Genomic DNA, 27,561 nt, shown 5'->3' with positions numbered 1-27,561 from the left:
CAGGCTTAATGCTCTTCTATTACTGCTGGCTAACAACCCTTCTCCCTCAGCCTTTCCAGACCACTCACCCGCACGCAGTGTACCAGGGCTGTATGGGGCCCGGAAGACCACTCCTTGATAGGTTCTCCTTCCTCTGGTGAGAGCCATGCCAAAAAACCTGGGGTTCACCAGGACCACAAGCTCCTCTTCGACAAAGAGAGGTGAGGGGATTCTGAGTTGTTGATATCTCTTCTCACCCTTCTCGGCAGGATTAATCAGGCTTGGCCAAAACCAACCAGTAACACTGAATGAAAACAGAGAAGACAGAGAGCCTCAGTTCTATCTTGTCCACTGTGCCTCAACTCATAGGAAACAAAGGTAAGTCAACAAGCTGTGGTTTGTAACCACTTTAATGGATCAGGGGAAGTAAGAGCCTTGAATGTCCTCCCAGGTTAGATGGAAGTTTCCCTCCTGGGAGAAGAAAATTCCTGGCAAGTTAGTGCTGGTTGTTGGCAGGCCACCTCAGGTCCTTGCCCTGTGGCCCTCTCCATAGGGCTGCCTGAGTGTCCTCACAACATGGCAGCTGGATTCCCCAAAAGCCGGTGATCCAGGGGTGATCAGGCCACATGTTTTATGACCTAGACTCAGAAGTCACACATCATTTCTGCCACATTCTATTCATTAGAAACAAATTAGTAAGCCTAGCCCAGACTTAAGAGGAGGGGAATGAACCTCCACTTTTTGAAGCAAGAAGAAAGAATTTGTGGGCATATTCTAAAACACCACAGTCATTACCTATCAGCCCTTGTATAGCTTCAAGAGACACAAAAATGAGTCACACAAAATCCCTACCATCAACCGCAAATCAATCAATGTGATACACCACATTAACAAATTGAAGAACAAAAACCATATGATCATTGCAATAGATTCAGGAAAGCTTTTGACAAAATGCAATATCCAGTTATGATAAAAACTCTCCACAAAGTGGGTGTAGACAGAACATACCTCAACATAACAACATAACATATGATAAGCCCACAGTTAACATCATATTCAATGGTGAAAAGCTGAAAGCATTTCCACTAAGATCAGGAACCAGACAAGGATGCCCAGTCTCGCCACTTTTTTTTTTTTAATAAATCTATTTATTTATTCTTGGCTGTGTTGGGTCTTCATTTCTGTGCGAGGGCCTTCTCTAGTTGCAGCGAGCGGGGGCCACTCTTCATCACAGTGTGCAGGCCTCTCACTGTCGCGGCCTCTGTTGTTGCGGAGCACAGGCTCCAGACACGCAGGCTCAGTAGTTGTGGCTCACGGGCCTAGTTGCTCCACGGCATGTGGGACTCTCCCAGACCAGGGCTCAAACCCGTGTCCCCTGCATTGGCAGGCAGACTCTCAACCACTACGCCGCCATGGAAGCCCTCATCACTTTTATTCAACAAAGTATTGGAAGTCCTAGCCACAGCAATCAGACAAGAAAAAGAAATTTAAAAATCCAAATTGGAAAGGAAGAAGTAAAAGTGTCATTGTTTGCAGATGACATGATACTATACTTAGAAAATCCTAAAGATGACACAAAAAAACTACTAGAGCTCATCAATGAATTCAGTAAGCTGGAGGATATAAAATTAATGTACAGAAATCTGCCACATTTACATACAGTAACAATGAACTATCAGAAGGAGAAATTAAGGAAACAATTCCATTTACAATTGCATTAAAAAGAATTAAATACCTAGGAATAGATCTAACAAAGGAGGTAAAAGACCTGTACTCAGAAAACTATAAGACACTGATGAAAGAAACTGAAGACTAACAAAAACAGATAGAAAGATATACTGTGTTCATGGATTGACAGAATTAATAGTGTAAAAATGACCATACTACCCTAGGCAATCTACAGATTCAGTGCAATACCTATCAAAATACCAATGGCATTTTTCACAGAACTAGAATAAATAACTTTAAAATTTGTATGAAAACACAAAAGAGCAAAAGCAGCCAAAACAATCTCGAGAAAGAAGAACAGAGCTGGAGATATCCCTCCAGCTCAACACTGCTAATCATCAGGGAAATGCAAATCAAAACCACAGTGAGATATCACCTCACACCTGTCAGAATGGCCATCAGTAAAAAGACCACAAATAACAAATGTTGGCCAGGATGTGGTGAAAAGGGACCCCTTGTACACTGTTGGTGGGGATGTAAATTGGTACAGCCACTGTGCAAAACAGTATGGAGGTATGGAGGTTCCTCAAAAAACTAAAAATAGAACTACCATATCATCCAGCAATTCTACTCCTGGGTATATCTCTGAAGAAAACGAAAACACTAATTCGAAAAGATGCATGCCCCCAATGTTCATAGCAGCATTATCTACAGCAGCCAAGATATGGAAGCAACCTAAGTGCCCATCAACAGATGACTGGATAGAGAAGATGTGGTATAAATATACATATAATGGAATATTATGCAGCCATAACAAAGAATAAAATTTTGACATTTGCCACAACATGGGTGGACCTGGAGTCTATGCTAAGTGAAATAAGTCACACAGAGAAAGACAAATACTCTATTTTCTCTCTTATACATGGAATCTAGAAAATAAAATGAATATAACAAAACAGAAGCTGAGGGCTTCCCTGGTGGCGCAGTGGTTGAGAGTCCGCCTGCCGATGCAGGGGACACGGGTTCGTGCCCTGGTCCAGGAGGATCCCACATGCCCTGGAGCGGCTGGACCCATGAGCCATGGCCGCTGAGCCTGCACGTCCGGAGCCTGTGCTCCGCAATGGGAGAGGCCACAACAGTGAGAGGTCCACGTACTGCAAAAAAAAAAAAAAAAAAAGCTTTACACAAAAATTTATAAAAAAAAAACAGAAGCTGACTCACAGATATAGAGAACAAACTAGTGATTACAAATGCGGAGAGGGGAGGGAGGGGCAAGACAGGGGTAGTGGATTAAGAGGTACAAACCACTCTGTATAAAATAAATGTTACAAGGATATATTGTACAGCACAAGTAATATAGCCAATATTTTACAATAACTTTAAATGGAGTATAATCTATAAAAATTTTGAATCACTATGTTGTACATCTGAAACTAATATAAGATTGTAAATCAACTACACCACAATTTTAAAAAAAAATTCTCTGCCCTCAAAAAACTTTTCGGCTTGACTTCCCTGGTGGTTCAGTGGGTAAGACTCTGTGCTCCCAATGCAGGGGGCCCAGGTTCAATCCCTAGCTGGGGAACTAGATCCCAAATGCATGCTGCAACTAAAGATCCCGCGTGCCACAACGAAGATCCAGAGAAGCAAAAATAAATAAATATTTTTGAAAAAAAAAAGAAAGAAAAACCTTTTGGCTTAACAAAGGAGACTGACAAGTCATACTGGATTATATAAGCTGTGGGAACACAAAGGACAAAGTTTTCTCCTGGGGAAGGGAGGACAGTGGGAGAGGAGTCTCTGAAAGGAGGTAGAATCTGATTTGGGCCTTGAAGTGTGAGTAGGAATGTGTTAGATCAGGTGAACTGATGCTCAGCCCCCATTCCAACCTCCTTCTGGTGTTCCCTGCTCTGCAGGAGCTGCTAAGATAAAACTACATTTCCCAGACTTCTGTGCAGGTGACGCTCTGGAAAGGATTTAGGTTCCACTCTGTAAAACACACAAAAGCAAGATTTGGAGGGCAGGAATCAGGTGTGAGCCAAGCTCCCATCCCTTCTGCTATTTCTGCTGACGAGTCTGCCGTGGAGGTGTTTGCTTTTCCTACGGCACAGGTGGCAGCAGCCCCAGACACTGGCTCACGGGGATATCCTTTTGCTGTTGAGACTGTGGCTAGTGTGGCATAGTTCTGGAGTGGGAGCTATGTGCTTCCTGAGGGTAGAAAATGCTCAGGCCTTCCAGAACCTCGTCTAGAGTTGGAGTGGAAGGGCTCAGAGCACAGGGACAGCTTGCCTCAAACTCTCCCTCCTATGTCTACTCCTCCTGGCCCCCTTGACTTCAACTCTTTCATATCCTTAAATGAGTGAGAGGCCACCCCTTTGCAAGGACTCAGAGGTGATCTTACTTTGGCAAGTGGCAGGATCTTGGAGCCTTAACTACAACTGGGAGTGAAGCCATTTCATTTTAACAACCAGTCGCTCCAAGTTAAAAACCATAAAATGCCAACAGAAACTTAAGCTGGCCCTCTACAGTCTTTTACTGTCTCCTTCACTGAACCCATCCACACATGCAAAGTTGTCAGCCAAATGGAAGTGTCGCTGGACTCATTTAAGGGATAAATGTGGGACCTTTAGAAAGTCTATAAGCCCAGCAGATGTCAGGAAGCCAGCAACTGATGTTTGCCTGTGGTTTCTGGGCTGTGTACCTGGGATGTGCAGGTTAGAACAGAGCTCACCTCCCCCCAGTCCTGGGCTGCAGAGACACTGACTTGTGATGGGGTTTTTATTGCTCTTGTTTTCAATCATTAATGTACCAACATCACGTGCCAGCTTCCACAGGGCTCTCATTCTCCAGCAGGCTCCCCATCCCTGCGCCCACATACACATACACATACACAGTGCTTCAGATACTTGGGAGACTGACCTTCTCGCATTCATTTGATAAATATTTATAGCTTAAGAAACAACAGGCTGGAAAGCCCACAACAGCCATCAATCCCACCCACAGTGGGACTTGCCTGGTGTCAGCCTGGCTTGTAAACCTCTCTGAGTGCAGGGCAAGGCGTCCTGAGCAAGAGGCAATAAATACACACTGCTTGGTTGAGCCCCTAATTGACAGAATCTTGAAACCAGAAACCAAGTCTAGGGTTCCTGCGTAGCCCGTGAGCCTTAGATGGGAAACAAGCATGAGGACGAGATGGATTTGACTTCTGAATGATGACTCTTTTTTGAATTGCAGTAAAGAGTCAGTGTCCAGATGTCCCCCCAAAGGCCTCCTTATGCAGCTTCTAAACATTTTCTAGATCCTGGACCCCTTTCAGAATGTGATTAAAGTTCTGGGTATTCTCCCCAGAAAAATACACACAGGCACATACACACAACACTGTGCATGTAATAACTTCAGAGACAGGCCTTCCAGAAGCTAAGAGTCTCACAGAGAAGGTAAACAAACAAACAAAAATGCACATGAATATGGAGGACAACATGACGGGCACTCTGAAGGATTGTGGCTAAAGTATTTTGAGAGTTCATGGGGGAGAGAGGTCAAGTTGTAAGGTAAAGAGTCAAGCACAACAAGAAGGAACCAATCCTGAATGCATTCCCACGTCCTCCAGACGTCCACCGAGGGCTTCTGTACCTTGATGTCCAAGTGAGGGGGCCTGGACTTCTGAATCCCGTGGACCAGAGAGTTCCACGTGCTCTCGAGCATTTCTGCTGGCTCCCTGTGGGGCCTCAGTCTCCTGGCCCTTCTACCTCTTGAAATTCTAGCTTCCTCACACACCACTTCTGTCCCCATATGACATCCCCCAACCCCAACACAAAATTCAGCCACTCCTTTGGCTTCCACGATAGAAAAATTCAATCCCACCAAGCATTTATACATACAGGTTTTACAAAATATGGGAGAATGGGTCCTGGGAAAGGGTCATATTATACAGCACCTGGACTTCTGCCACCACTGAGTCCCTCTGCCTTCTCTCCACACTTTTGTCTCTTTCCCCCTTTTTTTCAGAAGCAGCTTAAAGAGTTCCTGAGCCTTAGTGCCCGCTGACACCTAGGTCCGGGGTGAGGGTGGGGTGAGGGTTGGTGGGGAAGGAGAAGAACCCTCTCTCCAAGGACGGATCAAGGCATCCTTCCAAAGCACACACGCAGTGACTTCTCTAAGAGGAATTCAGCAATAAAAGTCTCTCCATCCCATTTGTATGGGTGAGTTGAAGAGAACAAAATCCACTCCAGCTAGGTTAGGTAAGAAGGGATTTATGACAGGATATTAAGTGTCTTACAGAACTACTAGGAGAAATGTAGAAAAGACTTTAGGTTGAGCTTTCAGAAAAGCCTCCCAAAGAAGATCTGGGCCACCAGGGAAGCTGCTCGCTCCAAAACCACCAGTGCTCCTGCCACAAGGTCACCAGCAAAATGCATGATCCTGGCCTCCCAACATCCATGAGGCTAGAGACAGGACACCGGGATGCCTGCTCACGCCACCAGAGAGAGCTCAGTCAGTCCCTCAACTGCAATGCCAGCAGAAAGAACAGGGGCAGCAGAAGTATGGCCTCTGCCTGGCGTCCACCCAGATCTCTTCTGCCTCATACCTTGAGGTCTGATCATCCATCCAAGGAAAGACATCCGAGAGTCCATTACAGTCAGGATCCACTGGGCCTGCCCAACAGGTGGTCTGATCCGAGCACTCATCCTTGTAATGTGGGTCACACACACTTGTGTGCCCTTATCCTTGCCCCCAGGCAGAGCCAGGACTGGAATGAGGCAACGGGGCTCCAGGGGCACAAAGTAGAAGGAGGTACTCCCTCTATGGCTGATGCAAGTGCAAGGTCAGCACCTGGAGTGAGTGTCTCCTTAAATATTTGTGCACTTGGTCTCTTGCCTGCCTCATCTTAGCTCCAGCCAGCTCCCAGGGGATACTAACCTGCACTCCTTCCCCAGCCTTGACAATCTGGAAACAGGTCCTGGCTGGACATCGTGGTGAGATTTCCTGCCACCTCCAGCTTGATTCCTAGGCCAGATGTCAGAGGGGGCACCAGGCTGTCTGAAAGCCAACATTTCTAGGCCCAGCTTCCCGAATCCAGGAGTCTTCAATAAACTGATTTATTTTGTACCTCTTAACCCCCACCCTTATCTTGCCCTTCCTACATATAACATAAATAAACTATAATGACATATTGTACAACACAAGGAATATAGCCAACATTTTACAATAACTATAAATGGAATATAACCTTTAAAAAGTGTGAATCAGGGACTTCCCTGGTGGCACAGTGGTTAAGACTGCAAGCTCCCAATGCAGGGGGCCCAGTTTCGATCCCTGGTCTGGGAACTAGATCCCACATGCATGCCGCAACTAAGAAGTCCTCATGCCACAACTAAGAAGTCCACCTGCCACAACTAAGAGTCCGCATGCTGCAACTAAGGAGCTCGCTTGCCACAACGAAGATCCTGTGTGCTGCAACTAAGACCCGGCTCAGCCAAAATAAATTAAATAAATAAATAAATATTTTTAAAAATTGTGAATCACTATGTTTTATACCTGAAACTTGCATAATATTGTACATCAACTATACCTCGGGACTTCCCTGGTGGCGCAGTGGTTAAGAATCTGCCTGCCAATGCAGGGGACATAGGTTCAATCCCTGGTCCGGGAAGATCCTACCTGCCGCAGAGCAACTAAGCCCATGCACCACAACTACTGAGCCCATGTGCCACAACTACTGAAACCCAAGCGCCTAGAGCCTGTGCTCCTCAACAACAGAAGCCACTGCAATGAGAAGCCCGTGCACCACAACAAAGAGTAGCCCCTGCTCACCGCAACTAGAGAAAGCCTGCGCGCAGCAATGAAGACCCAACACAGCCAAAAATACATAAATAAATAAATGTATTAAAAAAACTATACCTCAATTTTTAAAAAACTAAGTAGAAAATAAACAGCTGTATTTAAATCCCTCTGTGCTGAAGTCTCATGAGGGATGCTGCTCTTTTGTCTTATGGAGTAAGGAGTTCCTTCTCCTTTTTCACACCAATAGGCAATGAAAGAGGTAGAATATGGCTAAGCTCACCCCACTTTCCACCAACATACTCCCAAAGGGAGAAAAAGGAAGAAAAGCATTGTGGTAAGAATGAATAAATTAGACTATATTAAAATTTAAAACTTCTGTGCATCAAAGGACACAATCAACAGAGTGAAAAAGCAACCCACAGAATGGGAGAAAATATTTATAAATCATATACTATCTAATGAAGAGTTAATAACCAGAATATATAAAGAACTCGTACAACTCAATGACAAAAAAATAAACAACCTGATTTTAAAATGGGCAAAGGACTTGAGTAGATATTTATGCAAAGAAGATACATAAATGGCCAACAATCACATGGAAAGAGGCTCAATATCACTAATCATTAGGGAAATGCAAATCAAAACCACAGTGAGACACCACTTCACACCCATTAGGATGGTTACCTTAAAAAAAACAAATAACAAAAAAGCCACCAGAAAATAATACATGTTGGCAAGGACGTAGAGAAATTGGAAGCCTTGTGCACTGCTGGTAGGAAGGTGAAATGCTGCAGCCACTATGGAAAACAACATCATGGTTTCTCAAAAAATTACAAATAGAATTATTGTATGATCCAGCAACTCCATTTCTGAGTATATACACAAAAGAATTGAAAGCAGGGTCTTGAGGAGATATTTATACTGCCATGTTCATAGCAGCATTACTCACAGTAGCCCAAAGGTGGAAGCAACCCAAGTACCCACTGATGGATAAACAAAATATATACATACAGTGGAATATTATTCAGCCTTTAAAAGGTAGGAAATTCTGAACATGCTGCAACATGGATGAACCTTGAGAACACTAGGCTAAGTGACATATGCCAGTCACAAAAAAACAAATTGTTTGATTCCACTCACCTAATCAAATTCATAAAGACAGGAAGTAGAATGTTGATTCGGGGCTAGGGGATGGGGAGAATGGAGAATTTAATGGGTATAGAGTTTCAGTTTTGCAAGATGAAAAGAATTCTGGAGATTTTTTTATACAACAATATGAATGAACTTACCACTACTGAACTGTACACTTAAAAAGAGTTAAGATGGTAGATTTTATGTCATGTGTATCTTACCACAATTAAAACATTTTTAATTTAAAAAAAAAAGAAAAGCATTGTGCACGAGCTGCCTTTCTCTGCCTTCTCTTTATAACAGTGTTTGAGGATTACCATTTGGATGAGAAGGGGCCTTTAGAATACCTGCCCAAATCTGCAGGAGCGCTATGTGTTTAATATAGTATAACATCTGCCATTGGTGGCGGAGGGGGTGGGGCACCAGGCATTGTGCTCAGTATGGTACTTTACTTGTGGTTCCTTTTTCTTTTTTAAAAATTTTTATTTATTTACTTATTTATTTTTGGCTGTGTTCGGTCTTCATTGCTGAGTGCAGGCTTTCTCTAGTTGCGGCGAGCAGGGGCTACTCTTCATTGTGGTGCATGGACTTCTCATTGCGATGGCTTCTCTTGTTGTGGAGCACGGGCCCTAGGCGCGCAGGCTTCAGTAGTTGTGGCACGTGGGCTCAGTAGTTGTGGCTCGTGGGCTCAGTAGCTGTGGCTCGCGGGCTCTAGATCACAGGCTCAGTAGTTGTGGTGTGTGGCACACGGGCTTAGTTGCTCTGAGGCATGTGGGATCTTCCTGGACCAGGGCTTGAACCCATGTCCCCTGCGTTGGCAGGTGGATGCTTAACCACTGTGCCACCAGGGAAGCCCCATGGTTTCTTATTTAATCCACATGAAGACCCTAGGGGGTAGGTCTAATTATTAGGGATGAAACTCAGACTTCAACGGGTTAAAGTCACAGTCTGTGACTTACCAAGTCACAGAGCTAACACATCAGTGACCCTGAGACCTGACCCCAGGTCCAGTAGGGCTCCGAGGCTGGGTGGCCAGCACCACACCACACTGCCTCCCTGGCAGAGGCTGACTTTTCAAGGTCCATTTCAGGCTCCTTCCCAGCACGATCAGAACCCTGGTGTAAGAGGCTCTCTATCTTCCCCATTCCTACCACTGCCCCCATGAAACGTTAAATAAACGTACAAGGATAACTTTCCTCTTACCTCTTTGCAGCCGCCGCCCCAAGAGGCCCACCCAGACCAAATCACACACAGGAGGCGGCCAGCGGTGTGGTAGGTGGTATGCTGCCCTGGAAGGGAGACCGAGAGCTTTCCAGCCAAAGGGCCCTGGGTTGAAAGCCCAGTGCCACCGCTACGTAGCTGTTTGACACTGAGCACGTGACACCCTCTTTGAGCCTGATTCATTATCTGTAAAATGGGATAAGTGATCCTCACCTTGTAGGGTGGTTAAAGGGTTTAAATGAGTACGTATACAGTCCTTCCTCAGCATCCGCAGAGAATCAGTTCCAGGAGCTTCCTCGGACGCCAAAATCCACGCATGTTCAAGTCGCTTATATAAAATGGGTACAGTGGGCCCTCCGTATCCGTGGGTTTTTCATCCATGGATTCATCTAACCTAGTACTGAGTGGTTGGTTGAATCAGAAGCTGTGAAACCCATTTAGGTCTTTAATGCATTTTGAGTTTATTTTTGTGTATGGTGTTAGGGAGTGTTCTAATTTCATTCCTTTACATGTAGCTGTCCAGTTTTCCCAGCACCACTTATTGAAGAGACTGTCTTTTCTCCATTGTATATTCTTGCCTCCTTTGTCATAGATTATACCAAAGGTATAAGGCCAGACACTACAAAACTCCTAGAGGAAAACACAGGCAGAACACTCTGACATAAACCACAGCAAGATCTTTTTTGACCCACCTCCTAGAGTAATGAAAATAGAAACAAAAATAAACAAATGGGACCTAATTAAACTTAACAGCTTTCGCACAGCAAAGGAAACCATAAACAAGAAGAAAAGACAACCCTCAGAATGGGAGAAAATATTTGCAAATGAAGTAATTGACAAGGGATTAATCTCCAAAATATACAAACAGCTTATGCAGCTCAATATCAAAAAAACAGACAACTCAACCCAAAAATGGGAGGAAGACCTAAATAGACATTTCTCCAAAGAAGACACAGAGATGGACAAGAGGCACATGAAAAGATGCTCAACATCACTAATTATTAGAGAAATGCAAATCAAAACTACAAAGAGGTGTCACCTCACACTGGTCAGAATGGCTGTCATCAAAAAATCTACAAACAATAAATGCTGGATAGGGTGTGGAGAAGAGGGAACCCTCTTGCACTGTTCGTGGGAATGTAAATTGATAGTCACTATGGAGAACTGTACAGAGGTTCCTTAAAAAACTAAAAATAGAGCTACCATTCAACCCAGCAATCCCACTACTGGGCATACACCCTGAGAAAACCATAATTCAAAAAGAGTCATGTACCACAATGTTCATTGCAGCTCTATTTACAATAGCCAGGATGTGGAAGCAACCTAAATGTCCATCAACAGAGAAGTGGAGAAAGAAGATGTGGTACATATATACAGTGGAATATTAGCCATAAAAAGGAACGAAATTGGGTCATTTGCAGAGATGTGGATGGGCCTAGAGACTGACATACAGAGTGAAGTAAGTCAGAAAGAGAAAAACAAATATCATACATTAACTCATATATGTGGAATCTAGAAAAATGGTAGGTGATCTTATTTGCAAAGCAGAAATAGAGACACAGATGTAGAGAACAAATGTATGGAAGGAAGGGGGAAGGGGTGGGATGAATTGGGAGATTGGGATTGACATGTATACACTATTGATACTATGTATAAAATAGCTAACTAATGAGAAACTACTCATTAGTTATAGTAGTATAGCACAGGGAACTCTACTCAGTGCTCTGTGGTGACCTAAACGGGAAGGAAATCCAAAAAAGAGGGGATATATATATATACATATAGCTGATTCACTTTGCTGTACAGCAGAAACTAACACAACATTGTAAAGCAACTATACTCCAATAAAAAATTCATTTAAAAAAAATAGACGAAGCAGCTGCGAAACCCAGCAGATTCAGAGGGCCAACTGCGTATACAAAATCTGTGTTGTCAGCCAAGGTTGCCTGTCCTTTGAAATTCAAAAACACTGGCTTGAATCTTATTTCAGCCTCTGCCAGGGACAAGATCCATCTAGAGATTTATTTCTGCACAAATCGGAATTGTGTCACTTTCCTTCGAAGCCAAAGAGGCTTGGTTTTAAATACTATTTTCTTCTCTGTTATCCATGAAAATTTCCAAGAACTGTGCCGGGTCCATCATAATCACTTTGAGGACCAAGAGGTCAAAGGAGGGGTAGAAAGGAACAGTCCTCCTTCTTAAAGCAGAGCTGGGCCCCTCCACACATGACTTCCGGGAGGACTCGATCTGTTCTGAGGTTTTCTGATCTAAGAAACAGAAAACCCAACCTGAAGGCATTAAATACCAGGCAACTTATTTGTCCCCAAAGCCTAAAGTTCAGAGGCAGGGTGAGCTTCTAGCACTGGGTTGTTCAGAGGCTCCCAATGTTTAGCAGGCTACACCTGCTTGCCTGAGTCTCTCCCCTCCCCCCTCACCCCCATCAGCTCTTTCCAAACTGGCCTCTTGGGGTAGCAGGATGGCTCCTGGCAGCTTCCAGGGCGACATGCTTCCTCATTCACAGCTAATGGATCGATGTGGTCACATGCCCACTCCTATGCCAAGGGGGTTGATATTATGTTGATGACTTAGGTCAGTTGGAACCTACCCCAAAACCAAAAGTTGACTTGATCCTTGACTTAAACCACATTGTAGTTATACACGGTGGGATAGCTACTGGTGGGCAACCGTATTATCTGCTACAAAACCCTTTATCAGTGTGCGTGTGTGTCATCCTGTATGTGTGATATGCCAGTGTGTGTAAAGTATGAGTGTGCTATGTGTATGTGATGTGTCTGTGTGAGAATGTGTGTGAGATGTGTGTATATAAGTGTAGGTGTGCTTGGTAATCATTTTGCAATGTACACAGGTCAAATCATTACGCTGTGCACCTTAAACTTATACAGTGCTGGATGTCAATCATATCTCAATAAAACTGGAAAAATTTTAAAACCGTACTATGCTATGTGATTGTGTGTATATGTGTGTATGTGAAATGTGTGTGTGTGCTGAGAAGAACAAGTGTCCAAATTAAGTGTCGCTTCTGTTTGGGGCCTTTCACTCTGATCTCTGCTGCTATCACCTTGATGGCCACTAGGGGGCACTGTGCTCCCCTTTTAACCCTCTGGCCAATGTGTGTACAAAATCCTTTTCCCCTAAGCACAGATGAGAGGTTGGAAATTTTTAAAACAACTATACTAACAAAAACGAACAGAACGGAAATCAATTCAGAGAGCATAAGAAACATTCAAAGTTGTTTCTTACAACGTACATTGCGGAGCCAATAATTACCTCCTGTTTTCCGCAAAGCGCTGTCCGCCTTTGACTCTTTCCAGCTCCTGGCTGTGACTTAGGGACACCGTCTCACTCCCTGCTTTGCAGAACAGTCTCCAAGAAACATGTTCCCTCGCAGCCAAGGCCAAAACTCCCATCTGTGCTCACCATTTCACCTCAGGGCCCTTCCTCCCCACCCCCTCCTCTCTCCCTCCTCCCATCACTGTTCCAGGAGACTGCCCTTCCCAGCAGCAAGGGGCCCACAGTAAAACAGCTTCATTATACTCTGCAAGCTAAGAAGCAGCACGATCTAAACACAGAAAGGTGGCCTCATGCTCTCCATCAGCGCACTTTAGACTCCGACGAGAGACCAGAAGGTCACCTGCTCCCCAACCCCTAGTCTGGTGCGGGTTCTAGCTGCCTGGCCTGCTGTCCAGCCCCTCCCCTTCCCCTTTCCCGTCCCTGTCCCCTTCCCTGCCCTCGCCTGGGCCCTGGCCAATCGGGCGGAACCAGTCCTGTGCAGCCCTCTACTGCCCTCTACTGGGGTTTTGCTTACACAGCCCTGGAGTTCACCAGCACCCCGGGACTACGGGACTCTTCCCCAACTCTTTCAGAGTCCCCCTTTGGTCTGGCCGCTGGAACATAACTCACCAATATTTTAACCCACCCATCGCTTCTCAGATGCTTAATTAATCTTTTTAAAGCTGTAAGGGATTTAAAACTCTCATTCCCCAGGGCCAGGGTGAAAATTGAAAGAACTTACTTTTTCATTCATACATGATTCAAATGTTTATTGCATGCTGTTTGCTAGACTCCGTGCTGGCACTAAGGACACAAAAAGGAATAAGAAAGAAACTATCCCAAAAAGGAATAAATAAGATGCTGGGATAAAATATAACAAGGAGAAGCTACTTGGATGAAGAGGAAGCAACTCTTCCTCACTGCAACTTTTGTTCTCCTCCTGCCCATCTCCACGTAACAGCCAGAGTGACAATGTTATACATCGAGAAGTTGGAACATGTCACTTTCCTACTTCAAATCCATTAAGTGCTTCCATTTGTATTTAGGACAAAACCAAGCTGTCCCTACAAAATCTGGCCTATCTTTCCACTCCATCTTGTGTCCTTCTCTCCTGTGTTTTCATGTGCTCACCACACTTGTCTTTTTTTAGCTTCTGCAAATAAGGCAAGCTGTTTTCTGTCTCCCAACCTTTGGATATGCAGCTCCCTCTACCTCGAATGCTCCTACCTTCGTCTCCATGAAACTGGTTACTTCTTATTCTTCAAATGTCAGCCTAAATGTCACCCATCAGCAAGACCTTCTCTGTCTTCCCCATCCAAAACATGTCCACTTTTAGTTCTATCTGATATCAAAACATATTTTGAAACTTCAATTAATAAAGCAGTTTGATATGAGAAGAAATTAATGAAACCAAAGAAAAATAAGAAATAGACTCTAACGCACAAGGGAATTTACTGTAAAGGTGGAAAGGTGAGATTTCAAATCATTGGGGAAAAGAGTAAATAAAATAAAAGTAAGTAGTGGTAGCACAACTAGTCAGTACCTACTGAGATAAGAACAAAGCTGGGTTCTTATCTCACTCCTTACACCCAAGTCAATTCCAGATAGATCAAATATGAACTGTAAAAAATAAATCATAAAATATCTCTAAAAAGGGGGTTAACTAAATACTAATCTAAGAAAGAGGCTTTTCTGAGAAGGCTATGAAATCCAGAAGCCAGAAGGGGAAAAGTTAGTCAACTTGTCTAGGTAGCAATGTAACTTTGGTATGAAAAAAAAGGAAAACAACAACAAAAACTGAAACTTAAATGAAAGGCTAGGTTCCAAAACAGGGAAAACAAATTTAAAACATATTTGTCAAAGAGCTCTTTTCCTTAACTTAAATAGAACTGATATAAATGAATATATATATATATATATTTAAAAGCCCAACAGAAAAGTGTGCAAAGGATAGAAAGAGATCATAGAAAAGCAAATTCAAAGGATGATAAACATGCAGAAAGATGCTCTCACTCATGTATACTTAAAGAAATGCAAATCAAAATGGTAAGAAAACATTTTTTTTTTCACTTATCAAACTGGTACAAGGCTTCTCTGATGCTGGCAGGGATGTGAAGAAATTAATCCTCTCATCCACTTTTGATGGGAGGGGGGTACAAATTGATGCAATTTCTTACTACAGGTAAATCTGATAAATACAAAAATTTAAAAGGCACATGTCTTTTCATATAGCAAAAAATATGGTTATACCTACAAAAATTCAGTCACATATGTACAGTTATCTTTCTGGCAGAATTTTTATAAAAGCAAAACCCAAAGTGTCCATTAAAAGTGAAATAAATTATCCATCATCTATGATTCCATACATAGAAAATCCCAAAGATGCCATGGAAAAACTACTAGAGCTCATAGATGAATTCTGTGAAGTTGCAGGATACAAAATTATTATATATAGAAACTGTTGCATGTCTATACTAACAATACACTATCAGAAAGAGAAATTAAGAAAACAGTCCCCTTTACAAACCCATCAAAAAGAATAAAATACCTAGGAATAAATCTAACCGAGGAGGTAAAAGGACTGTATTCAGAAAGCTATAAGACACTCATGAAAGAAATTGAAGATGACACCAACAGATGGAAAGATACACCATGTTCATGGATTGGAAGAATTAATATTGTTAAAATAACCACACTACCCAAGGCAATCTACAGATTCAGTGCAATCCACATCAAAATACCAATGGCATTTTTCACAAAACTAGAACAAATAATTTAAAAACTTGTATGGAAACACAAAAGAACCCAAATAGACAACAATCACAATCACCTTCACTTCAGACTATACTACACAGTCACAGTCATCAAAACTGTGTAGTACTGGCACAAAAGCAGACACAGAAATCAATGGAACAGAATAAAAAGTCCAGAAATAAACCCATGCACTTATGGTCAATTAATCTACAACAAAGGAGGCAAGAAGATACAATGAAGAAAAAACAGTCTCTTCAATAAGTGGTGCTGGGAAAACAGGACAGCTACATGGAAAAGAATGAAATTAGAACATTTTCTCACACCATATACAAAAATAAACTCAAAATAGGTTAAAGACCTAGGTGTAAGACTGGATACCATAAAACTCCCAGAGGAAAATATAGGCAGAACATTCTTTGACATAAATCATAGCAAGTTTTTTTGGATCTCTCTCCTAAGGCAAAGGAAACAAAAGCAAAAATAAACAAATGGGACCTAATTAAATTTAAAAGCTTTTGCACAGCAAAGGAAACCATCAACAAAATGAAAAGACAACCTATTGAATGAGAAAATATTTTCAAATAATATGACCAATAAGGAGTTACTATCCAAAGTATATAAATAGCTCATGCAACTCAATATAAAATAAATAAACCTGATTAAAAAATGGGCAGAAGAACTGAATAGACATTTTTCTAAAGAAGACCTACAGATGACCAAAGGCACATGAAAAGACACTCAACATTGCTAATCATCAGGGAAATGCAAATCAAAACCCCAATGAGATATCACTTCACACCTGTCAGAATGGCTATCATCAAAAACATTACAAATAAATGTTGGTGAGGGTGCAGAGGAAAGGAAACCCTCTTGCACTGTTGGTGGGAATACAAATTGGTACAGCCACTGTGGAAAACAGTATGGAGTTTCCTCAAAAAACTAAAAATAGAACTATCATATCATCCAGCAATTCTACTCCTGGGTATATCTCCGAAGCAAATGAAAACACTAATTTGAAAAGATACATGCACCCATATGTTAAAAGCACCATTATTTGCAACAGCCAAGATATGGAAGCAACCTAAGTGCCCATCAACAGATGATTGGATAAAGAAGATGTGATACATATATACACACACACACATATACATACAATGGAATACTACTCAGCCATGAATAATAATGAAATTCTGCCATTTGCAACAACATGGATGGACCTGGAGGGTATTATTCTTAGTGAAATAAGTCACAAAGACAAATACTGTATGTTATCACTTACATGTGGAATCTAAAAGATACAACAAAGGAATGAATATAACAAAACAGTAACAGATTCACCAATATAGAGAACAAACTAGTGGTTATGAGTTGGGAGAAGGAAGGGGGGATGGGCAAGATAGGTGTAGAAGATTAAGAGGTACAAAATCCTATGTATAAAGTAAGTAAGCTAGAAAGATATATTGTACAGAACAGGAAATGTGGCTAATATTCTATAATAATTGTAAATGGGGTATAATCTATAAAATTTTTGAATCACTATGTTGTATACCTGAAACTAATATCAACTGTACCTCAATAAAAAATAAATAACATTTAAAAAAAATACATTATGGTACTGGCACAAAAACAGACACATAGACCGATGTAACAGAGTAAAGAGTCCGGAAATAAACCCACAACTTATGGTCAATTAATTACAACAAAGGAGGCAAGAATATACAACCGGCAAAAGATAGTCTCAATAAATGGTGCTGGGAAAACTGGACAACTACATGCAGAAGAATCAAACTGTGACTACTCTCTCACACCATACACTAAAACAAACTCAAAATGAATTAAAGACTTAAATATAAGCCCTGGAGTCATAAAACTTCTAGAAGAAAACCTAGGCAGTATGCTCTTTGACATTGGTCTTTGTAACTTTTTTGGATACGTCTCCTCAGGCAAGGGAAACAAAAGCAAAAATAAACAAATGGGACTATATCAAACTAAACAGCTTTTGCACAGTGAAGAAAACTATCAACAAAAGGAAAAGGCCACCTACAGAATGGGAGAATATATTTGCAAACTATTTGTCCAATAAGAGGTTAATATCCAAAATAGACAAAGAACTCACATAACTCTACATCAAAAAAACAAACAGCCGGATTTTTTAAAATGGGCAGAAAACCTGAATAGATGTTTTTCCAAGAAAGACATACAGATGGCCAACATGCACATGAAAAGATGCTCAGCATCACTAATCATCAGGGAAATCAAAGCAAAACCACAATGAGATACTACCTCACATCTGTCAGAATGGCTATTATCAAAAAGATTACAAATAACAAATGTTGGTGAGCGTGTGGAGAAAAGTGAACTCTCTTGCACTGTTGGGAATGCAAATTGGTTCAGCTAATATGGAAAAGAATATGGAAAAAAATAGAACTACCATATGACCCAGCAGTTCCACTCCTGAGTATTTATCTGAAGAGAACAAAAACACTAATTCAAAAAAAAATGCACCTGTATGTTCATTGCAGCATTATTTACAATAGCAAAGATATGGAAGCAACCTAAGTGTCCATCAGTAGATGACTGGATAAAGAAGATGTGGCACGTATATAATGGAATACTACTCAGGCATTAAAAGGAATGAAATTTTGCCATTTGCAACAACATGGATGGACATGGAGGGTACTATGCTAAGTGAAATAAGTCAGACAGAGACATATACTGTATGGTTCCACTTATATGTGGAATCTAACAAAATAAAACAAATACACAAATATAACAAAGCAGAAACAGAGTTACAGATACAGAGAACAAACAGGTGGTTGCCAGAGGGGAGGAGTAGGAGAAGGAAAGAAATAGGTGAGAGAGATTAAGAGGTACAAACTTCCAGCTGCAAAATAAATGCCACAAGTATGAAATGTACATTGGCGGGAATATAGTCAATAACTATGTAATATCTTTGTATAGTGACATATTGTAACTAGACTTATTGTGGTGATCAGTGTGGAATATATAGAAATATTAAATCTCTAAGTTGTGTAACAGGAAATAACATAGTGTAGAAGTCAATTATGTATATATATAACTAATTCATTTTGTTATAAAGCAGAAACTAACACACCATTGTAAAGCAATTATACTCCAATAAAGATGTAAAAAAAATTATACTTCAAAAACAAACAAACAAATTTTAAAACTCATAGAAAAAAAGATCAGATCTGTGGTTACCAGAGGCAAGGGTTGGGCGGAGGGGGAATTGGATGAAGGCAGTCAAAAGGTACAAACCTCCAGTTATAAGGTAAGTAAGTACTAGGGATGTAATGTACAACATCGTAAATATAGTTAACACTGCTGTATGTTTTATATGAAAGTTGTTAAGAGAGTGAATCCTGAGTTCTCATCTCAAGAAAAAAAAGTGTTTTTTTCTATTTCTTTAATTTTGTATCTGTATGAGATGATGGATGTTCCCTAAACTTATTGTGATAATCACTTCATGATATATGTAAATCAAATGATTATGCTGTACACCTTAAACTTATATAGCGCTGTATGTCACTTATCTCTATACAACTGGAAGAAAAAAATCATCTGTCATTTACATGATGCAATTATGTGCAGAGATTAGAGAGAATAAGGGTGATCTGGACATGCCAATGGGGAAAGACTTTTAATACATTATTGTTAATAATTTAATTTTAATTAACTTTATTAATTCTCTTTTATTCTTGAAAGCATGCTGTACAGGAAAATGATCCCCTTTGTATAATTTATAGCATTGACACATATATGGGTAAGTGTATTTTTTTTTCCTGGAAGGAATCACAGGTTTTGCTTTTTACCTTTGGAGAGAGAAAATGAGATGGGAAGGGAAGGAGTGAGATTTTCCCTTTTCATTTTGTACTTCTCTGGAGTAAAGTTAAAGGACTTGAAAACTTTTACCTTGGATTTATATTATATTTTAACATTTTTTTTAATTTGCCACTCAACTGTTTGTAATGAAATTATGGTCTCAGCTATGAATGCCCCTTTCAATATATGTTCTGTGATAAACAACAGAATTCCTTTAAGTGTGTCTCCTTTACAGTGAGCGAGATGTGAACACTTTCTTAATCGAATGCACTGGAGGGATGCTGCATTAGCAAGGGGCTTTCATGCCATTTTCCAGGGTTGGAGGGGTGGATGTGAGGACATAGGCTAGAGCCTGCCCCAGCCATGGCCAAGAGCGCTGTCCCTCTGTAACCCTGCTGCCTCGGCCTTCGTAGGATAACCTTTTCACAAAACTCAAAAACTTGAGGGACTTCCCTGGTGGTGCAGTGGTTAAGAATCTGTCTGCCAATGAAGGGGACACGGGTTTGAGCCCTTGTTTGGGAAGATCCCACATGCCACAGAGCGACTAAGCCCATGCGCCACAACTACTGAGCCTGCACTCTAGAGCCCGTGAGCCACAACTACTGAGCCCGTGTGCCACAACTACTGAAGCCCACACGCCTAGAGCCCGTGCTCCACAACGAGAAGCCACCACAATGAAAAGCCCGCACACCACAACGAAGAGTAGCCCCTGCTCACCACAAATAGAGAAAGCCTGCAAGCAGCAATGAAGACCCAACCTAGCCAAAAATATAATTAATTAATTTTAAAAAAACAAAAAAAAAACTTGAGCCTCAGGGCAGCCTACATTCTCTAAAGGGCTCCTGCCCAAGCCAGGGCCCAGACCACCCACACTGATGGCCTGTGCCCTTTCCTGCATCCCAGAAGCTGGGCTATTGCTTGTCCAGTGACTCCAGAACAGCTCCAGTTTACCCAAATCAGCCAACTTCTCTGCTATCCCATGGTAGAACCACACTGCTATGGACTGACTTGTCTTCCCCCCAGAACTCATATATTAATTAAGTCCTAACCCCCAGTGCAATGGTATGTGGAGATGGGGCCTTTGGGAGGTAAATAGGGTTAGCTAAGGTCATGGGGGTGGGTCCCTTACGGTGCGATTAGTGCCTTGTCAGAAAGCTTGCTTTCCTCTCCCTCAGTGATGTGAGGACACAGCCAGAAGGTGGCAATCTGCAAGCAAGGAAGAAAGCCCTCACCAGGTAACCTAATCAGCAGGCGCCTTGATCTTGGATTTATCAGCCTCCAGAACTGTGAGATAAATTCCTGTTGTTTAAGCCTCCCAGTCTTGGTATTTTGTTATGGCAGCCCAAGCTGACAATTATACACACATTCTCCAATGAAAGCTGAATTCCTCCTAAGGGATTGTCCTTCTTTGGATATGCTCCCTCAGCCCTAGGGTACCAAAGTGTCTTTACATCATAGGGTTACTCATTTATCACAATTAATAATTCTTTATGTTATACTTCCTCTATTTAACCTCCTGTGTGATTTCTGTCTCCTGACTGGACCCGAACTGCTTCACCAATATTTTCTATCTTAGCACTTACTTATTTCATAGCACTTATCCTAATTTGTAATTTTTTTAATTTAATTACTTGTTGCTTGTGTGTCTCCCACTAGACCATACACTCCATGGTGACAAGGACCGTGTCTCTCTTCTGTATCTTTTTCAGTACATAGTCGGTACTTGGTAGACCCTTACTGACTAAGTGGAAAGCAGTAAAGCGTAGTGATTAAGAGTGTGGATTCTGGAGCCATACTCTGTGGGTTAAAATCCTGGCTCAGCCTCTTAAAAACTGTGACCTGGAGCAGAGTACTTAACTATGCTTCAGTTTCCCCATCTGTAAAATGGGGATAATAATGGTACATACCTCATAGGACTTTTGTGAAAATTAAATTGGTTAATATACATAAAACTTCTAGAAGAGTTCCTGACACATAGAAAGTGCTGTATATACTATGTTATGTGAAGAAAGGTCAAAGGACATGAAGGTAGTCTGGTGACTGGTGGAAGGATCATCATCTTCAAATATCTGAAGGACTATCATGTACAAGACCCAATTAGACAAAACTCCAACAGAAATGGAAAAGTATAGAAAAGAAGGTGGGCTAATAACAAAGCATTTGAAATGGCTTTAGCCGTCCTAAAGTGACCAGTCATTCTGGTTTGCCTGGCTCTGTGTAGGTTTTAAAACTGAAAGTCCTACCCTGGGAGACCACTTGGTCCCAGGCAAACCACGTGGCTGATCACTCTAGCTGTCCCCAACAAGACTTTCTTCATGAAGTAGTGAGTGTCCCTTCCTGACAGATTTGAGCAAAAGCCAAAGAGCCATGGTTCAGGGATGTTAGAGAAATTATTCCCATGTGAGGAAGAAACTGGGACTAGAAGAACTTTAATCCAGATAAAAAAGCATATTTTAACAGAGAAGTAACATGCATCTGGAGACAGGAAAACCCTAGTTCAAATTCTGGCTCTGCCACTTACAAGCTGTGTGATCTTGGATAACTTAACTTCCTGAGCCTCAGTTCCTCGATCTATAAAATAGGAATAATCGTCCCTAACTTGTAAGGTTGTCATCTGGATTAGATATAATGGATGTAAAGTGATTTGCACAGTGTCTGACGTAATGTAAGTATTCAGAGGTCCAACTCTAGGATTCTCTAAGCCCAGGGTTTCTCAGCAGCGGTTCTCTAAGTGTGGTACCTGGACCAAGAACACCAACATCACCAGGAACTCATTAGAAATGCAAATTCTCCATCTCACCCCACACCTACTGAATCAGAAACTGGGATTGGGACCCAGAAATCTGAGTTTTAACTAGCTCTCCAGGTGATGCTTGTTACATTAAAGAGTTTGAAAAGCACTGCTGTAAGCAACAGTCCTGTCTCTGAAACAGAAGAATGGGAAATCTCTCCAAAACTTGAAAAGTTTTCCCTTTATCCCACCATAATATAAAATTATTTTAAAATAAGAATAGTGCTGAAATGTTGATCCAAATGCCTTTTAAAATTACATATATATGTAAACAGGCTTCGTAAACAGGCTTCACTGGCAGGAGTCATCTACACTCTGGGGTAAATATTGATATTTCAGTATGACCGGGCCTTGGCATGCCCTCAGCGAAAAAGCACTGATAAATTGGCTTACTTTGGTTACACTGTGTAAACCACTAACTTGACCAATCATAAACTACACAGTTGAGTTGATTTCCCACACTCATAGAGGGGGTAAGTCGGTAGGATAGCTGGAAAAGAATTTCTTAAGTTGTTATAACATACTTCTTTAGGCGGAAAGTCACCCTGAGGGTAAGTAAAAAGAATTCTCACTGGAGTGCACATTAATTTTTTCTCTGCCCTAACAAGTCCCAGAATATAGTGGTATGTTTATCACATACACAAATCTGGACAAAGAATCAGGTAAAAGTATTTTTAAACTGTTCTAAACTCATTTTATAAACAGACATCTTTTAATATACAAAATCTAAGATGACTCAGTCAAAATAATCCATCTTTCCTTGAATCTGAAATGCTTCTCATGATTTTTAGGGATGAATGAGAAGAACAATCTTCACTTTTCAAAGTTCTGAGAATATCTTCAAAATATTTATTTAAACACTCAAGCAGAAAGCTTCATCTACACAAAGCAATGGTATGCAAATTCCTTGTGTACGTTTGCTTTTGGAAGCAATATCCTTTGCTGTGCTTCCAACTGTGGCTTTTATCAAGCAATTCAAAATCTATTTATGTACTGAGAATTCTAGGCTCCTTACACTGTGAGAGGGGAGTATTTGAAAAATATTCTGACCTTGAGGAAAGTCAGAGGGGAGAAAAGACTACATTCAAAACAGGTATTTTAGGAACTTCCCTGGTGGTGCAGTGGTTAAGACTCTGAGCTCCCAATGCAGGGGGCCCAGGTTCGATCCTTGGTCAGGGAACTAGATCCCCCATGCATGCCACAACTAAGGAGCAGGAGAGCCTCAACTAAGAAGCCTGCCTGCCACAAGTGAGACCCAGCACAACCAAATAAATAAATAAAATATATTTTTTTAAATAGGTATTTTAGGGCTTCCCTGGTGGTGCAGTGCTTAAGAATCCACCTGCCAATGCAGAAGACACAGGTTCAAGCCCTGGTCCAGGAAAATCCCACATGCCACGGAGCAACTAAGCCCATGCGCCACAACTACTGAGCCTGCACTCTAGAGCCTGCGAGTCACAACTACTGAGCACTCGTGCCACAACTACTGAAGCCTGCGCACCGCAACGAAGAGTAGCCCCTGCTCGCCGCATCTAGAGAAAGCCCGCGCGCAGCAACGAAGTCCCAACGCAGCCAAAAATAAATAATAATTAATAAAATAAATATATTTTTTAAAATCTTTAAAAAAAGAAAAGGTATTTTAGCTTGTTTCCCTGCTGATAGCAGTCTTGCAAACACGGTGAATGTTCCTAAAACCAGCCGGACTTTCTGCAAGAAGTGTGTCAGGCACCAACCCCACAAAGTCACACAGTATGAGAAGGTCAAGGGAAAGTGGCATTATGACAGGAAGCAGAGTGGCTATGGTGGCCAGATTAAGTCGATTTTCCAGAAAAAGGCTAAAACTACAAAGACAATTGTGCTGAGGCTTGCATGCGTTGAGCCCAACTGCAGATCTAAGAGAATGCTGGCTATCAAGAGGTGTAATAAACACTTTGTGCTGGGAGGAGATAAAAAAAGAAAGGGCCAAGTGACCCAGTTCTGAGTTTATTTTGTTTTATTACGAAGAGAATAAAAATTTGAGATTGTTTACTTTTAAAAATAGGTATTTTAAATATACTGTGATATACGGACTTAGAGAACAGACTTGTGGTTGCCAAGGGGGAGGGGGTCGGGGGAGGGATGGAGTGGGAGGCTGGGATTAGCAGATGTAAGCTATTATATATAGAATGGATAAACAACAAGGTCCTACTGTACAGCACAGGGAACTATATTCAATATTCTGTGATAAACCATAATGGAAAAGAATATTTTTAAAAATGTACATATATGTGTAACTGAATCACTTTGCTGTACAGAAGAAATTTTTTTTACATCTTTATTGGAATATAATTGCTTTACAATGTTGTGTTAGTTTCTTCTGTATAACAAAGTGAATCAGCTATATGTATACATATATCCCCATATCCCCTCCCTCTTGCGCCTCCCTCCCACCCTCCCTATCCCACCCCTCTGGGTGTACAGCAGAAATTAGCACAACATTGTACATCAACTATACTTCAATTTTTTTAAATGTAAAAAAAATAAATAAATAAGTATACTGTGATATATACTGTCTTCCAAACTGAATATAGTTCAATGCCAAGCTATTTTTGGAGACAATAAGACGAACAGGCGACAGATTCTTGAATGATATTAACAAGGAAGGTTTCCTGGAGGAGATGGGACACGATAAAATAAAATTTATATTTTAAAGAAACATAAAATTCTTTCTGTCCATTTGGGCCTCCTCCCTCCCTCCCTAATGTGCAGTGTGCATCTGCATCACACGTTAACCAGAGCTCCTCAAAGATGGGATGCCTACTCGACACTAAACATCAATTTTTTTTCTTTCTTCTGATGCGAGCAACATAAATTCTCAGAAGATTCACATTTCTTCCCAACTCTGTAGGTGGTCATAGTGACTTAACAGCTCGATTTGTACATGTTTATCTGGACTATGCATCTTTGGTGAACTTTAGGTAAAATATCAGTGTACCATTTTGATGTATTTGTCTTGCAAACGTATTGCTATATGACTGTGCCTTCGACTTCTAACAGGTGGAACAGTTCTCAGAACTTCTGAGAGTCTGTCTCGTGGGTTATCATCCTCAGTTTGGCTTAAATAAAATCCTCTTTCTTCTTAACTTGATTGCTAATTGAATATTTGTCGACAGACACATGATGGATGTCAAAGAATTGGTAAGTTTTAATGCTGGGATGTATTCATTTGTCACTGGCCTTTAAAGAGTGTAATTCTTGCCATTAAGATTTTGCTTGAAACGCTTCCCACATTCTGCCTACTCAAATCCTACCCATCTTTCAAAGCCACTTCAAAGTCCATCTTCTTTCCTTCCTTCAACCAGGATCAATAATAAAATCCTTAAAATAAGAGGGATCTTGTGCTTCCTACCTTTGGGGACAAAAAGAAAGAGAGGAAGTGAAGAGTTTGAGAGTGTGTGTCCTATCTGAAGTGAGCAAACTCCAAGGGATAGAGAGTTGGTTGCAGTTTCCAAAGTAAAGTCACATGAGTATTGGCCTATCACTTTACACCTCATCTTATTTCCATAACGGTCCCAGGAGACAGATATGACCACCCACCATGGCCTCGCACCATTGGCAGATTACTGTATCCATGTCATAGGGCTGTTCTGAAGATTAAATGAGTTTTGGCAGGTAAAGTGCTGAAACAAGTAAATATTCAATACCTCTTAGTCACCATTATTTAATTTCCACTAGGGGAAGTAAGGACCAATCAATCAAAAGTATTAAGTAACTTGCCCAAACATGCCAGAGATACCACACACTTAGGGATAATTCCTGTGCTAATTTCTTGTCTTGGGAATTCCCAGACCACGTGGGAAATGTCCAACACCCAACGTACCTGATATACAGACCCGTGGTTGCAACTTCTCTTTTTTTTGGCCGAGACGGGTGGCATGTGGGATGCTATTCCCCCGACCAGGAATCGAACCCGTGCCCCCTCCCTTGGAAGCGTGGAGTTTTAACCACTGGACCACCAGGGAAGTTCTCCCACCCCTCTCCCACCCAACTCGTCTCCCATCACCAGCTGCAACTTTTATATCCTGAGGCCAGACTGTTACCTGTATTGGTGGGATTTTTTTTCTTTAGGGATTTTTTTCCTTACCCCCTTTTACGTAGGGAATAGCCTTTTAAGGCTTCTAGCATGAACCCAAAGCCTCTAACTCTGTCCCTGTGAGAGCATTAAAACTCAATGCCCTGCAGTAATAGAAAACAGAATCCTGCTTGTACCCACCACCATCTGGGTAGTCTTAGTACAGGCTTCAATTTCTGTTATTCAGATTAGTAGATCTCTCAGCTATGTATCTACAAGGACATGCTATGCTACGCTGTTCTTGTTGTTTTTTAATTCAGCATATCTAGGTGTTTATAGAAGGAGGATTTTCTGGTTATTCTAATTTGCCAGAACTAAGATTTCTATCATAGTTTTTTTTTACTGACAATCAAATTAGTTCTGTTAATCTTTACATTCCCAGTTCTTACCTAAGGGAGCATTTTATATAGTTTTAAATTCCTGAAAATAAGCTCATGTTTTAAAGATGAAAGTTTATCAAAAACCTAGAGGTGGGGCTTCCCTGGTGGCGCAGTGGTTGAGAGTCCGCCTGCCGATGCAGGGAACACGGGTTCGTGCCCCGGTCCGGGAAGGTCCCACATGCCGCGGAGCGGCTGGGCCCGTGAGCCATGGCCGCTGAGCCTGCGCGTCCGGAGCCTGTGCTCCGCAACGGGAGAGGCCACAACAGTGAGAGGCTCGCGTACCGCAAAAAAAAAAAAAAAAAAACCTAGAGGTGGGGAAGGGATAAGGGAAAAAAAAAACACCTAGAAGAAACTATGACATAGATCATAAAACAACTGCCCAGAAAAATATAATGACAAATTATAAGCCTAAAATGTTTTACTAATGATCAGATGTCCTACTACTTCAGAAACAAGCCTTATTTTAATAAATGACAAGGTAAAGCACAATTTAAAAATTCACCTGCAAAGACTTATCCTATTGAAAGGCTCCTCCTAAAGTCGGAGAACCTGAGCCACAGGAGAAACCCTCCCATCGGACAGGCCCTCCCGCGGGGAAAGTTTCCGGG

The 27,561-nt window shown here is 41.5% G+C and overlaps 2 protein-coding genes across 5 annotated transcripts in view; one reads left to right on the top strand and one right to left on the bottom strand.

Annotated features, from left to right (window-relative positions):
• Window positions 1-27,556, bottom strand: part of IRAG1 (inositol 1,4,5-triphosphate receptor associated 1) — a 176,978-nt gene extending 149,422 nt beyond the window's left edge. For 2 of the 4 annotated variants that reach the window (XM_060303505.1, XM_070046143.1), the window contains exons 1-2: window positions 27,456-27,556; window positions 69-283 (exon numbers count right to left, since the gene is read on the bottom strand). The gene's annotated coding sequence lies outside the window, so the exon portion shown is untranslated. Of the gene's footprint in view, window positions 1-68; window positions 284-9,996; window positions 10,043-13,071; window positions 13,484-27,455 lie in introns of those variants that run through there. The other 2 variants (XM_060303504.1, XM_060303506.1) reach the window with 2 other exon arrangements.
• LOC115839440 (large ribosomal subunit protein eL42-like) lies at window positions 20,035-24,443 on the top strand. Its single transcript, XM_060304337.1, has 2 exons — window positions 20,035-20,057; window positions 24,128-24,443. The coding sequence occupies exons 1-2, from the start codon at window positions 20,035-20,037 to the stop codon at window positions 24,441-24,443; spliced, it is 339 nt and encodes a 112-aa protein (XP_060160320.1).
• Window positions 27,557-27,561: the final 5 nt, after the last annotated feature.

This window comes from Globicephala melas, chromosome 8 (assembly GCF_963455315.2).
Source record: "Globicephala melas chromosome 8, mGloMel1.2, whole genome shotgun sequence".
NCBI classification, from domain to species: Eukaryota; Metazoa; Chordata; class Mammalia; order Artiodactyla; family Delphinidae; genus Globicephala; species Globicephala melas.
Note: the sequence above shows the minus strand (reverse complement) of the source record. Positions and strands in the feature narration are given on the sequence as shown.